General features: G+C 47.2%; 1 protein-coding gene across 1 annotated transcript; it reads right to left on the bottom strand.

Annotated features, from left to right (window-relative positions):
- Positions 1-3,079: 3,079 nt before the first annotated feature.
- Positions 3,080-13,464, bottom strand: LOC131285147 (uncharacterized). Its single transcript, XM_058314008.1, has 3 exons — positions 13,364-13,464; positions 10,515-13,308; positions 3,080-4,981 (listed from the first exon to the last, which is right to left on the bottom strand). The coding sequence occupies exons 1-3, from the start codon at positions 13,462-13,464 to the stop codon at positions 3,080-3,082; spliced, it is 4,797 nt and encodes a 1,598-aa protein (XP_058169991.1).
- Positions 13,465-15,016: the final 1,552 nt, after the last annotated feature.

The raw sequence follows: 15,016 nt of genomic DNA, 5'->3' as shown, positions 1-15,016 counted from the left end.
ATTTTATTGGAACGCCGCAGCAGGATCAGACTCGTCGAACGAACGAGAAGTGGTTTAATGGTAAGCGTTGGAATATTGCACGCTTCGACAAGCCGTTGTTTGTTGAAGGGCTAAGGTGGTCCGAGTTACTGCAGGAGAACCCAAACGCCAGCACGATGGGGACACTGGTAACGCAGGCGTGTGATGCAACAATGCCGCGCAAACGTTCACGCTCTCGAAGAAGACCGGTGCACTGGCACACTGAGGAAATTGCGGAACTCCGTCATAGCTGCCACAGGACTCGCAGATGGATGAAACGAGCGAGAGACCAAGCAGTGAGGCAGCAGCGATTGATAGTGCACAGGGCAGCAAAAAAGGCGCTCTCGAAGGCGATCAGGAAGAGTAAGCGACGGTGTCTGCAGGAGCTGGCGAATCAGGCAGAGGACGACATCTGGGGGCAAAGCTATCGAATAGTCATGTCTCGCCTGAGGGGCAGTCAAATTCCACAGGAACGCTGTCCGGAGAAGCTGCGGTTAATCGTCGATCATCTATTTCCACAACACGAGGAGGTGGGATGGCAGAGGTCGAACTCGGACCAAGCAACAATGCGACCGGTGACAGAGGAAGAGCTGCTAGCCATTGTCTCGGCGATGCCAAAGAACAAGGCGCCGGGCACTGATGGTATACCGAACATAGCTGTCGTGGCCGCCGTCCGCGAAATGCCGGAAGTATTTCGAACAATGTATTAGCACTACCTAGAGGAAGGCACGTTCCCTGGAGAATGGAAAAGTCAGCGGTTGGTACTGCTACCAAAGGGAGGCAAGAGACCGGACGACCCCTCTGCGTACCGTCCCCTATGTATGTTGAATACGTTAGGGAAAGTCTTCGAGAAACTGATCGTTAACCGCCTGACAGACCATCTGGAGCTGACTGGTCGGTTTTCGTCAGTCCAATATGGCTTCAGAAAAGGGAGATCAACGACTCAGGCGATCCAACTAGTAGTAGATCAGTGCAAGGAAGCGTACGCCATTGGCAGAACTCACCCGGACCGTAATAGAGTTTGCCTGATTATAGCACTTGATGTCCGAAATGCATTTAATTCGGCGCGATGGGACCGGATTGGAGAGAGCCTAAGCATCATGGAGGTACCACGCTATCTGTACGAAGTCTTACGTGACTACTTCCAAGATCGGCTTCTTGAATATCACACTGAGCATGGCAAGGTTGTACGGCGAATCACCGCAGGAGTCCCGCAGGGATCTATTTTGGGACCAACTTTATGGAACGCAATGTACGACGACCTGCTAAGATTGACGCTGCCGGCGAATGTGAAAATGGTGGCCTTCGCTGACGACGTCGTTCTGACAGTAGCAGCAAAACAAGCTGCAGGAGTCGTAGCTGAGGATGCCGTAAACATAGTTCACCAATGGATGAACTCAAGATCATTAGAGCTCGCGCAGCAGAAAACGGAGATGCTGGCGGTAAGCAGTCTTCGAGATAGGCATGCACCTGTATTTGTCACCCTCGATGGGGCCAACAAACGCTCGGCACGAACACTCAAGTACCTAGGAGTGGTGTTGCACGACAGGCTTTCTTGGCGCCCGCGTGTCGAGTATGTAGCAGCAAAGGCCCGTCGAATCAACGATGCAGTTACTGGACTGATGCGCAATCACAGTGGGCCACGAAGCACAAAACGGAAGCTTCTCGCCAACGTGGCAAACGCTGTGATGAGATACGCAGCACCAGTGTTTGCAGAGGAAGTGGCGGATCGGCAGTACCTTCGACGGAACTTCGGACGAGTTCAGCGCCTGGCAGCGATACGTATTGCCAGCGCATTCAGGACGGTGAGGTATGAGGTGGCATGCGTTGTTGCAGGAGTTATACCCATCGCCTTGTTAATCGACGAGGACCTTTGGTGCAGCAAGCGTAGGCAGAGAGAAGAAGCGACAGCTGCGGCGATCCGGAAGGAGGAGCGGATCACCACTATGCGGTTGCTCCAGGCTAAATGGACGGAACTGGGACAGTACCAAAGTGCCAGCCGGTACGTGAGGTGGACGTATCTCCTCATTCCACAACTTGAGCCCTGGTACAACCGTAGCCATGGGGAGGTCGACTTCAGCCTGACCCAAGTGCTGACCGGTCATGGTTTTTTCCGGGAGTATCTCCACTTGAAGGAGCTTCGACCGACCCCGTGGTGCCACTCCTGCTATCGGCGACGAGGCACTGTGAGGCATGCATTGTTCCAGTGCCGAATGTTTCACGCCACACGCAACCGGTATCTGAGGGATGGCCGAGGCCTAGTGCTCGCACCGGAGGACCTGGTGCCGGCGATGTTGCGGGACAGCGAGACATGGGCCGGCATCAAGATCGCGGCGGGGGAGATCACCGGGGAGCTTGGTCGCTCATGGAAACGCGAGCAGGAAATCGCTGCGCGTGAAGAAGCTGCAGAGAGGGCAGTAGGCCGCGGACCCAGAGCGGGGTAGGTTGTAGGCTGCAAAAAGTCGCTGGAGCGCATATTACGGGGCATGAGCATAACACCATGCACCCAATAGTCTGTCGTTAAACAAATATGCTGGGTAAAGGCTATAATCACCAGAGTGCAGGCACAGTCAGGTCGAACTGACTTTGGGCAATCCCCCTCGTCCTGTAGTAATGCCATCCGGTTAGATCCAGGCGAGGAATCAGGGGCCAATAGACGTCGGGGGTTTTGGCCGGTAAAAATCCGGCACTAACCGTGGACCCTTGACAGGCGGGGACCGGTTGTCTATCGAAGATTTCCTCCTCATTTTTAATGTTCGATGTATAGATCTATTAATATACTGTTGGTATACTCACATGTTATCCGTACCGATTTTACCAAACGCTGCCAGTTTGAATAATGTTACAAAATCTGGCGACATAAACGCGCGTGACCATAAGCTCAACGACGTTACGGTGATACAATAGTGTGCTGGGCCTGTGTTGTTATGTTTAAAATCCGCGTGAATGAACAACAATCTCATAATGAATAGATGCTGTAATGATTGATCCATAAAGGTATACTCACATATGATCGATGCTATACGTAAACGGTGTTGTTTATAAAAAGCCCTAGGTACGATCAATTAGCAATGATCTCTCTGTAAACGATATTTTTGGCCGCGACGCCTTCTTCATCGACGCGCTCAGGGTGCTGGATCAAAATCGCCACATTTTCACGTGAAGTAACTCTCGATAGTGCCACGTAGAGTTGTCCATGTGCGAAAACATCGGTTGGCAAATACAGTCCCAGATCGTGCAGAGACTGCCCTTGCGATTTGTTGATCGTCATCGCAAAACACACCTGAACTGGAAACTGTTTACGTCGAATTTGGAACGGAAGTCCGGCATCGTTGCTATCGCAGTAAATGCGTGGCAATAGCACGTCGTCCCCACGCCGTTTACCCGTTAATATCCGCGCATGGATGCAGTTTCGCCTTAGTGCAACTATCTGCAATCGCGTCCCGTTACACAACCCACGTTCGGTGTGTAGGTTCCGAAGAAGTTGCACCGGTGCAAATTGCTTGAGTTTAAGGCTATGCAGTGGGATGCCGCTGATGTTAAGCGAATTGAGATATTCGGGAGGCAACTGCAGATGTTCGTGCTCTTCAGGGTTTACCAATGTATCGACCGACAGATACTCTTGGTCTACTTCAGGCAATTTCACAGCATTGTTGATGGCAGTCACATCAACATTCAGTGGAGAAAGAATTTCGCGATCGGTGAAAAAATTGGGATCTTTGTACCATCGCTCGATTTCATGGTAAATTTTGTCAATGAGCTCTCGCACGTCAGCTCCCTGGTTGGTCGAAGAATTGAGCATCATGTCGAGGGGAACTTTTGCGAAGGTAGGGTCCAACCCAGCAAACGTTGGATGCCGCCCCTCACCGATGCTCAAAAGAAACTCGGCAAATTCCTGCAGCTCGGCGGCTAGATGCGAGTTAGGTGCTCTTTGAACCCGCATATTAACCCGCAAACTCAACTTCTGACAGTGCTCCCACAAAGGGCTCTTCTTCAGGCACTGGCTAATGATCTGGGCATCGGTTCCCTTTGGCACAATTGGGAGAATTTGCCGAAAGTCTCCGCAAAGCTGCATCACCTTCGCCCCGAACGGTCGCTGGACCCCCACTACGTCCTGCAACGCCCGATCGATGGCCTCCAGAGCATAACGGCTACCCATGGACGCTTCATCCCAGACTATCAAGGATGCCTGCCGGATTAGATCTGCCAACTTTGATTGTATGGTGATAGCACATTGGGAACGGTCATCGAGTGTTAACGGCAGTTTAAACATGGAATGGATCGTTTTCCCTCCGGTCAATAACAACGCTGCGATGCCACTCGAAGCAGTTGCTAGTGCAATTTTAGACTGTCGACGCGTATATGCCAAGATCTTTTCCAACAGGTACGACTTTCCGGTACATCCGGGTCCATCCAGGAAAAAGAAGTTGTTGTCGCTCTCGGAAGCATTGTCAACCGCGGCTGTGATGGTGTCGTACACAACTCGCTGTTCCGCATTTAACATATGCACTGTCGAGAGCGTTTCCTCAAGATCATCTATGCTGTAGGATCGCTCCGCATCGATCAGCGCATTGACGTTCGTTTTCGCCATCACCTGGTCTCTAACGTGGACAAACTCGTTCAGCTGCGGCATGTCCGGGAAACTGAACAGATCTTTGGACGGTGTAGTGCCCCTCAGATACCGATCTATAATCTGCAAAGCTCGCAGATGCTCAACGTCACGAAGGATCCGGTTTTGCTCGGAGTCTTCCGCTGTATACCGTGTCCGATGGCTCCGACGAAAATCTTCGCACAGATGATCCGCATACGTATCCCACAGGCGTCGCGTGTTCTGCACGAATCCTTCCGACAGGATGAGCGCGAAGAGGTGGCGCAGTTGGGCAGGCATCTGAAACGAAACGGCGTCTTGCATCGTTCTGTCCCACTCGTAGTCATCCTGAAGCAGTCCAGCAAGTGTAGCCGCCTGTTTGTAGGTGTGATATCCCGTGGAACACATTCATACACCAGGGTTAAACACGTCCGTTCTTTATTCCCGTTCTCCAACGACTGCCCCCAACTCAGCTCTCTCCACTTGAACCTATTCCGCTCTTATACCTAATACCTAGGTATAATACCTTATACCTAGTAGCTACTATACCACATCCTCCCCCTGGCGAATATGACTACTGAATTTTAATTCTCAATGAACCGTTTCGGTTTCTTTATCTCTCTAGGCACCCGCGCCTCTTTTGATCCGGTTGATTCTCTGGATCTTATTCCTTATTCTCCTTTCCTTTTAATGAATTTTTTAATCTGCTTAATATTCCGATCGTAAATTTTACCTGTACTTATTTCCTTTACCGTAATTCTACCTGCACCTGTAATTTCCATTACCTCATGTAACGATTCTTTATATACCGCCTCCGTCTTACTGCCGTTTTCTCTCATAACTAAAACGGTATCTCCTTTAGTTATACTTAACGGTTTAGCCCCTCGTTTTATATCTTCCCTCCTATTCCGTTGAAATTTCACCAGCTTATCCCTATCCCGAAGCTCCTCGTCATCTACCTGTCTAATATTTACTTTCGGGTTCGGTAGCCTGTACCTTAAAGCTCTTCCAAACATTAGCTCCGCCGGCGGAATTTTTGTTGTATGATGTGGCCATGAGTTATAGTCCGCCACGTATTCCGCCAGTGCCTCTTTCCAACTTTTCTTCTCTAAACGCGCTATTATCGCAACTTTATTTATGCCTTGCATTCCACGTTCGACTAATCCATTTTCTGTAGGATTTAAGGGCGTGCTATGGATTAGTTTAATTCCCCACACATTTCCAAGCCACTTCTTGAACTCTAGCGCGTTGAATGGGGGGCCATTGTCTGCTTTTAATTTCCTTGGCACGTAGTATGTTAGGAATATCTTGTTAAGCGCCTTTTTTATTCCGTGCGAATCTGCCCGCTCTACTGGGACAGCCACCAGAAACCGGGAGTAGTTATCGGTCAATACCAAAGTTTTACCATTCTCTGTTGTTGTTGAAATGTCCATGGATACATAGTCCCACGGGTTCTGTGGCAATTCCGTTATCTCTATTGGTACTGGTGTGCTTCCTGACCTTACTAGCTGGCATTCTGGGCAACTCTTTACAAATTCTTCAATTTCTCGATCCATTCCGGGCCACCACAACCCTATTCTCAACACATTTTTCATAGTTGACATCCCCGGATGGCTTCTATGTGTCAATTTCAGTGCTCTCTTTCTCAGTGAACCTGGAAGAACCATCTTTTCTTGTTTCATAAGTATCCCATTCTCCACATACAGTTCTTTTTGAAACGCCTGATACCTTTCTATCTGCTTCGGCCATCCACTTTCCTTTGGTAACCAATCTATAACCATTCTTAGAGTAGCATCTTTTTGAATTTCTATTCTAACCTGATCTGCAGTTAGCGCCAACAACTGGTCATTGATTCCATCCAAACATGCACTAACACAACAAAGTTCATGCGGTTCTTCTCCAGACTCAAACTGAGGATCCCCTGTCGATCTATAAAGCCTCGAAGCAGCATCTGCTATGTTATCTTGTCCCGCAACGTGTTCAAAATCAAATTGGTAATGTTCCAAACGAAGAAACCATCCTTCCGCTCTTGACATAATCCTCTTCCCTACATCCTTGCATTTTGACGGTTTTATCATAAACTTCAAAGCCTCGCTGTCCGATCGCAAGAGAAATTTTCTCCCTAACAGATAATACACAAACCGTTCCATAGCCCATACTATCGCTAACGCTTCTCTGTGTAACTGTGGGTAGCGACTTTCCGCATCTGTCAAGCCTTTAGAAGCGCATGCTATTATACGAGCTTCTTTTGTATTAGAGTCTTCCTGGGCTAAGACCGCTCCTAGACCCCAAGGCGAGGCATCTGTGTATAATATAATTTTATCGGACTCATTGAAATATCCTCGCTTAATCAAGTCTTCCTCAGCCACCTTTTTCAGTTCTTCAAATGTCCTTTGATGAATCTCTTCCCATTTAAATCCGTCTCTTTTTACTAGATCTCGTAACGGTTTCGTTTTATGCGAAAAATTTCTTATGAACGGACCGATAAACGTTAGCATACCTAGGAAACTCCTTAGCTCTGCTGTATCCTTCGGCCTCTCAAATTTATGAATGGCTGACAGTTTCTCTCTCATGGGCAATATACCCTCGCCGTCTAACGTGAATCCTAAAAAATCTATTTTTTCTTGCCCATGGCACGATTTCTCTTCATTTACCGTTAGTCCGTTATACTGGATTACTTCCCTAACCTTTTTCTCCAGCTCGCTTAGTTCTCCTAGCGTTTTGGCAAATATAAAAATGTCGTCCAAGTATACTAGAACATTTCTGTAGTTCCGAAAAATCTTCTCCATTTCACGCTGGAAAATTTCGGGCGCACATGACAATCCAAATGGCAATCTTTTGAACCTCATTAACCCTTCTGCTGTCATAAATGCAGTTATGTGCCTAACCTCCTTATCCAACTCAACGTGAAAATATGCATCCTTCAAGTCTATCTTGGAAAACAGGATCTTTCCATTGTTGTTGGGGATATCCGACCAAATCCTCTCCAACGAAGGCATAGGATACGGATCGCGTATGATAGCCTTGTTTGCCTCTCTATAATCAATCACTATCCTAAAATCTTTGTTTCCTTTTGGCACAAGTACCATTGGTGAAACGAAGGATATTTCCGCGTCCATGCTGTCAACATGTTCGATAATGCCTCTCTGTTCCATTTCCGAAATTTTTTTTCCTACATCACTTTCAAACGCTTTGGGTATGTTGTATCTTATTATTTGTCTGGGAGCCACTGTTGCATCGATTTGGAACTTTACCGGTTTCCTAACTAATTTTGGGAACTCTTCAACGTTACGAATTCCCTCTTTTATATAGCAAATATTTTTCTCCCCATGCCGCCCTATGTATACTAATTGTAGCGCCGATGCCGTTTGGAAACTCAGTAATGACAATTCGGCACCTTTTATGACAAAGAATGTAGCACACGTTTTTTTCTTATCACTCTCTCCTGTGGATATCATTGCTTTGAACGAGCATTCTACGTCTAATACCGTTGAACTTCCATAACTACGTAATGTCGTTTCTGGGTGCGGTTGCCAATCGCGCACACTAGACTGCGAGTGCGCTCTGATGTCCCACCAGGTTTTTGGTGTGACTGTGTTGACTGATGCTCCGGTGTCCACCAAAAAATCCACCTCCACTGCTCCAATCTTGCATATGATCCTGCGTGGATCGCTTACCATCAGCTTCGGGGTTGGTTTGTTTAGCAGCTGAGAAAGAAATTTAAAACAAAATAGATAATAGGAATGCCGTTAATACACTAATTAACACACGTCAACCTCATTCCGAATCTTTTTTTTTTTGATACCCTTCTTCTACGTCCGAGACAACCACCTGGTTTATGTTCTCGCTCGGCTTCCTTGCTCCATCCCGCAATTCATTTCGCCGTAATTTTGTTTTGCAACAAGCAGCAAAATGTCCAATGGCACCACAACGGAAACATACCGTCCTAGCCGCGCCGCACTTTCCCCATGCGTGCATTTTGTCACACTTTTGGCACTTCTGAACACCTTCATTCTTCCATTTCTTGGAACTACCACCTCGTCCCCACGATAAGTTGTTCCTCTGATTTCTTTCTCTGAACGAAGCATATCTTTCTCTTTCGGGCATTCTTGAAGTTACCGCCGCTACGTAGTTTCCATTTTCAGTAATGCTCTGGGAATTACTTGTTGCTATACGGGTTTCCACTTCTTTCTTCTCCATCCTCACGAAATCCAAGTGTTTTCCGTGTTTTATGAGCTTGTCCAAATCATTACCCAATAAATCAGACACTTCAAAAAGCTTTTCCGAGATTTGCGGTATGGACCGCCTCAGCACTGCCTGTACTAATTCCTCTGTTTTATTCTCATACGAAAGTGCACAAAATTTCGTTTGTGCTTCCAACCTTACTATCCAATCCGAAAATGTTTCTCCCGTTCCCATTTTCATTTCTCGTAACTTCATTCTATCTTTGCCCTCATCACACATGCCCCTGAAGAATTCATCCACACCTATTAATGTTTCTTCATAAACGCAACCACCATCTCTAACTCGCTTTTCCTGCATTTCTATAATGTTCAGCAAATAGCTTCCCGCAAACACTTTCATGCCTATCAGTTTCATCTCGGAGTCCACTTCACCTTTACACTTCACAATTCTTTCATACTGTCCTCTAAACCGTGCCCACTCGGCTTTCCTCTCTTGTATCGGCAAATCTTCCACAAACGGTTTTAGGGGCCAAGCCCCGGCCAGAAAATCACTTTTTCCTTTTTTTTCGCGCCTTTCCATCACACTATCGTTTCCAATTTCCCAGTCTGCACTGTCCTCTACCGTCCAACCACCCATTCCTTCTTTTAGATCCATCGTCGCACTAGATTCTCTTCAAACTCTCCGCGATGTTGTTCCTTCACTACTTCAGCAACTACTGAAACTGATTATTCAATTCTGGCCGAACCTCCCTCCAACTTGTCTTAACACGTTTTGATCCATATTGCACCAGAATTATACTGGTCTATTCCAGCGAATTTCAACGTGTCAGTCCTCTTTTTTGCGCCGTTGTTCGTGCCAGGTACGTTACCTGTTGTCTGCAGACTATACGTATCGCACTACAGTTCCGACAAAACGAGCGGGCTGCGCACGAGTCCGTAGAATTTGGGCGATTGCTACCGCTCGTATCAGACTGCAGAACCAACTCGAACGTGTCGTCCATGCACATGCTTCATCGGTATGTGCGTAGCCCATTCTTCGACCCTGATACACCAACTTACCTCACCTTGCCGAGGGACATGAGCTGAACTCGGTTACCATCTCGGTTTTTTTTTTTTTTTTTTTTTTTTGTTTTGCGAGGGACCATGAGCTACACTCGGTTACCAACTCGACTTACACGTTGCACGAGGGACCATGAGCTAAACTCGGTTACCAACTCGTCTTGAACGTTGCACGAGGGACCATGAGCTAAACTCGGTTACCATCTCGATTTTGTTGTTTTGCGAGGGACCATGAGCTACACTCGGTTACCAACTCGACTTACACGTTGCACGAGGGACCATGAGCTAAACTCGGTTACCAACTCGTCTTGCACGTTGCACGAGGGACCATGAGCTAAACTCGGTTACCATCTCGATTTTGTTGTTTTGCGAGGGACCATGAGCTACACTCGGTTGCCATCTCGATTTTTTTTTTTTTTTTTTTTTTTCCACATTACTATCCTCGGTATTAGACGTTTCTTTCACTCTCGAGAATCCTTCACGATTCTCCACCCAGACTTTCAGAACTCCTGGCAGGATCGCCAATGTGATATCCCGTGGAACACATTCATACACCAGGGTTAAACACGTCCGTTCTTTATTCCCGTTCTCCAACGACTGCCCCCAACTCAGCTCTCTCCACTTGAACCTATTCCGCTCTTATACCTAATACCTAGGTATAATACCTTATACCTAGTAGCTACTATACCACAGTAGGTACTACAAACTGTTCCATCGATGGTGCGCAAATCCTGGAACGACGTTGGTCCTTTGCGGTAGTACAGCAGTAGGCGCATACAGTACCGCTCGATCAGCGCCATCGAGCAAGAAACCATTCGACCGATCACGCTTGCACCACTACGTACACGGCGTATCCAGTGTTTGCCTGAACCACGCTGCCAAGGAAGTCGTTGTGCTGCCTGCGGTACTGCGTATCGGTAGTAAAGCGGGAGATCCTGGTAAGTAAGCGTCCTGGCATAATCGTCGTGGGCCGCCAGCTCGAAGAACCGCGTGAGCATTGTGTGGTGTCCTCGGTTGAGCACATCCTCGACCGTATCTTGTGCATTGAACGTGACGCGTTGGTGATTCTCGAGATGGATTGGCAGCTGTACGACTGTATCGGACTTGGCCCGTAACTCGAAGCGCATAATCCGCCAGCAACTCCCAGACGCAGAAATGTACCGTGCATCGATGTACCGCTGAATTTCGTCCACCTTCCCATCCGGTGAGACCGCCACACGGTCGTGTCCTTTGTAGACATATTTGTACAAATATTTCACGCTGGTCACCGTCGTGCACACCTCAACATTGATATGGCAGTTGTATTTACTAACCAGCCACGGATTGTAGGGGACAACGTAGCGGTTATCTAGCTCAACGCCATGGTTACGCCGAGCATCGAGCTTCACGGTACGCCCGTTGTTACGGCGACGGTACAGCGGATAACCATTTTCCTCACGTCGTGTGTGTTCGCAGAATGCTTTCGGGAAGTGTTTCGAACAGACACCATCCTTCATGCAGGGTGCCTGAGGATGTGATGGTCCACACGGGCCATGCATCATGCATTTCCGGACCGTTTCATGCAGTTCTGCATTAACCGGATCTGGTATTTCTGCTGAACCCACTTTGTCATAGTCCGCTGCAGATCGCGGTTTGTCGCTGTCTCCAAGAATCAGCAGACAGTGTGCATGTGGCAGACCCCGTTTCTGAAACTCGATTACGTGTATTCGAGCGATCTGAAGCCCTAGCGCTCCTGCGGACAGATCTGCCAAAATCGCCTTCAGTTTTTCTCGAAACACACGGGTAGTCAAGTCCGGTCGATCCGCAGCTTGTTGGCGGGGTAGTAATGCCTGCGTTATTTCTACCCATGACGGATTGCATGTAATCGTGATGAACAGATCCGGTTTGCCCATCGCCCGAACGATTGCCATCGCATCCTGGTATTGCGCGCGCATGTAGCGGTCACTGCCAACGAACGATGGTGCCAGGATGACTCGAGTGCCTGCTCGATCCAGCGTTGTTGGTGCTGTGGGTTGCTGCAAGTCGTTGACCACGTGCTCGACACCAGCTAGGTCCATGATACCGGCATAGGCATCAGCACGCAGCTGCGCTTGATTTTCACGCTGAAATCGTAATCGTTGTGCTTCCATTTTGCAGTATTGGTCGACACAACACTGCTGCAGTAAACGTCCAGCACGGTGAAATAGCGAATGGTTTCCTTCGGGGTAGCTGATACGGTAAGCCGCGTACTCGCGAGGGCTCACCTGGCATGATAAAGAACCAGCTTCGTCGTCTTCACCGTCACTACCTGTGGTATTTGTGTTCCTTGCCGCTCCCGCGTTGTTCCGCCTTGGTGCTTTGCGCAATCCGAAACTCCAACCAACTTCAGCGTACGGATGTAGCAGCGGATATTGCATCGCATCGTATAGTTGAGAGTGCTCAGACACTTTCATCAAGGTACCGGTGCCACGATTCTCTAAGACAATGTCTCGAGGTTCTGCATTGTCGCTGCTGACGAATATGCCAGCAACCTCGTCCGCTGTCGGTCGATTGTAGCGACGGTGATCGACTCCTTGCAATCGGGCGTGAATGCGCAGCTGCAAATTTTCTTCCTGGGCCATCCGTTCATACGCATGGCGAAACATGCCAGCAAGTGGATTATGCTCATTAAAGATGTTTTGTAGCGTGGCCACAATTTCCCGATTGAGCCCTCCGGCGAAAGAAACCCTGGCTTCAACCGTTGCACTACTTTGTTCCACTGAGTGGGAGTCGTGGAAGTACAACTGAGCAAATATCGGTGTACGTCCTGGAGGTGGTGCAAGACCACCGATGCGATGACATAGGGCGCCCTGGATTCGATAGTTGTATACACCACGACCGGCTACAACTCCTTCATCCTGACGTACTGGATCGTTCAAACGCACCGATGCACCCATGGAGGTAAATGCGAACGCATTATTATATGCACGAATTTGTTGCATAAATTGTCGCATATTAAATAATTCTCGTAGCACCGCTGGAGGTTCATCGAACTGTGGGAGAACAATTTGTCCACTGTTGCAACACAACGAAGGAGCTTCTCCTGGCCATTTCATTGCTGAACAGTACGGACATTCTTGTTTTTGCCCCAAAAGATGCCTTTCTGGATCGTCGCAATTATCGTCGTGGTAGCCGAGTCCTGCCTTATATGTGCGATTTCCGTTTCGCAGCATAAGTTGGCGTCGACGGTATGCCTCGTACTCCCGTCGATGTTGAGGTACGACCGTTGTCACAGGCACATTAGCGTTACTGATGTTGGCGACGAAAGCTGCAGTGATAATGGGTGTAGTTGGTGCGGCTACAGGTGGCTCGTCGATGTTGAGAGCAACACGCTGACGGTATTCGGCTTGATTCTGCCGGTGCAATCTTGCCTTCCGAGCAGCGGGTGTCTCACCATTTGGCGGGGTGGCATAACGGGTCATCACGGAAGATGTACCAATTCTGGAATGAAAATAATCTTAGCGTTTTTTCTAACTTTGTTGCTTGCACTACATACCCTGCATCATGCATGGACGTCGAGGGCTCTGATTCATTTGGCAAAGCAATGCCGGTAGCATTAGGCAATGCATCCAAGGTGATACTCGAAGTGTTCTCCATCGCAGGAGCAAACAGTTCCAGCTGTGAAGATCTCTCGGTACTTATAATAAAAAAAAAAAATATATATATTTTTAAATTGGATCTAGTCTTTATAAAATCTGTACACATACCTTACAATCCGCAAAGATGTTGTTGACTCTACTTGTGCTGGAATACCAGCAAGACCTCCGGTTGACACATTTCCCGATGATCTTGAGCGCACATTGGAGGCGTTTCTTTTGCGTTGACGATACTCTGCTTGATTCTTTCGATGCAACCTAGCCTTCCGAGCAGCTGGTGTCTCACCATCCGGCGGGGTGGCATAACGGGCCATCACGGAAGATGGACCAATTCCAGAAATCTGATTCTGAAAATAATCTTAACGTCTTTCAGACTTATTTTCTTACACTACATACCCTGCAGCGCGTATGGAAGTCGATGACTCGATTTCATTTGAAAGAGCTACATGACCTTGCACTTCAATATTCATAGCCGAAGCGTTCTGTAGTGTAGTAGCAAATGGCGACATCTGCGAAGATGGATCCATACTTCATGGAGAAGAAACTATAATCATTCACTATAAACATTAGAAGTGAATATCTAATGTTTATCAATATACCTTGCGATCGAGGAAACGTTTTAGTTTTCACATGTATGGTTAAAATAGTGGAAAATAATGCGAAAACAGTAGAATCAGTAATCTGGCAAAACAGGCCAACATACCATTCGTAATCGTGTAGAATAACTGTTTTTCTATTGAAAATGAGTTTGGCCGACTATCTGTCCATTTCTCTGGTTGTTATGGTGATCCTTTGATTTCCCCTCAAGCGAGCCTGTTTCTAAGGCAATCAATGCAATGCAATGGGATGAGCGTTCGATGTGGTCCCATACAAAAGTAAGGTTTTGCATTACTTTTGGTGCCTTACTTTATCCAAGTAGTGGAGTAATTACGGTGAACATCACCCTCGTAAGCATCACTCCTACGATTATTTAATATATAATCATCACAGAGTGCAGTTGCTATATGTTCATCTAATGAGTATGCACATTTTCTCGATTTGGCAAATTCGCTTCTTTTGCACTTCGTTGACTGTTACGGACATACATATGGAAATGAGTTCATAGGAAGTAATGTTCACAATTTAACTCATTTGGTAGACGACGTAAAACGCTTTGGCATATTGTCTAATTTTAGTGCATTTCCTTTCGAAAGTAAATTGTATCAGATTAAAAATTTAATTCGATCTGGATATAAACCGTTGGCACAAATAGCTTTTAGCGCATCAACGAAATCTATGAATTCGGTGAACAAAAATTCCCTACACAATCTTCAAATCCACAATTGAAACAGCCAATTGTGAAAAAAAGTAATATCGCTAGCAAATCAACTGATATTAATATCGCCAAATATGTATAATATGTGAAAAATGATAGCAAAAATAAGTGGTTCTTAACTAAAGAAAATGAAATAGTAGAAATGAAATATGGTTTAGAGTCCAATGATACTATTTCGATTCACGGAATACCAGTCAACGATCAGAGGTTATTTTTCGAAAAACCAATAAGATCCTCC

The sequence above is a fragment of the Anopheles ziemanni genome, chromosome 3 (assembly GCF_943734765.1).
Source record: "Anopheles ziemanni chromosome 3, idAnoZiCoDA_A2_x.2, whole genome shotgun sequence".
NCBI lineage: Eukaryota > Metazoa > Arthropoda > Insecta > Diptera > Culicidae > Anopheles > Anopheles ziemanni.
Note: the sequence above shows the minus strand (reverse complement) of the source record. Positions and strands in the feature narration are given on the sequence as shown.

What these genes read in the sequence shown, in the direction of transcription:
- LOC131285147 (XM_058314008.1), bottom strand. Translation starts at nt 13,464, where the DNA reads ATGGAGAACACTTCGAGTATCACCTTGGATGCATTGCCTAATGCTACC. An exon ending in ACGTCCATGCATGATGCAGG is followed by an intron (nt 13,309 to 13,363) that starts GTATGTAGTGCA and finishes TTTTCATTCCAG; the next exon opens with AATTGGTACATCTTCCGTGA. An exon ending in TAGTAGCTACTAGGTATAAG is followed by an intron (nt 4,982 to 10,514) that starts GTATTATACCTA and finishes ACCTACAAACAG; the next exon opens with GCGGCTACACTTGCTGGACT.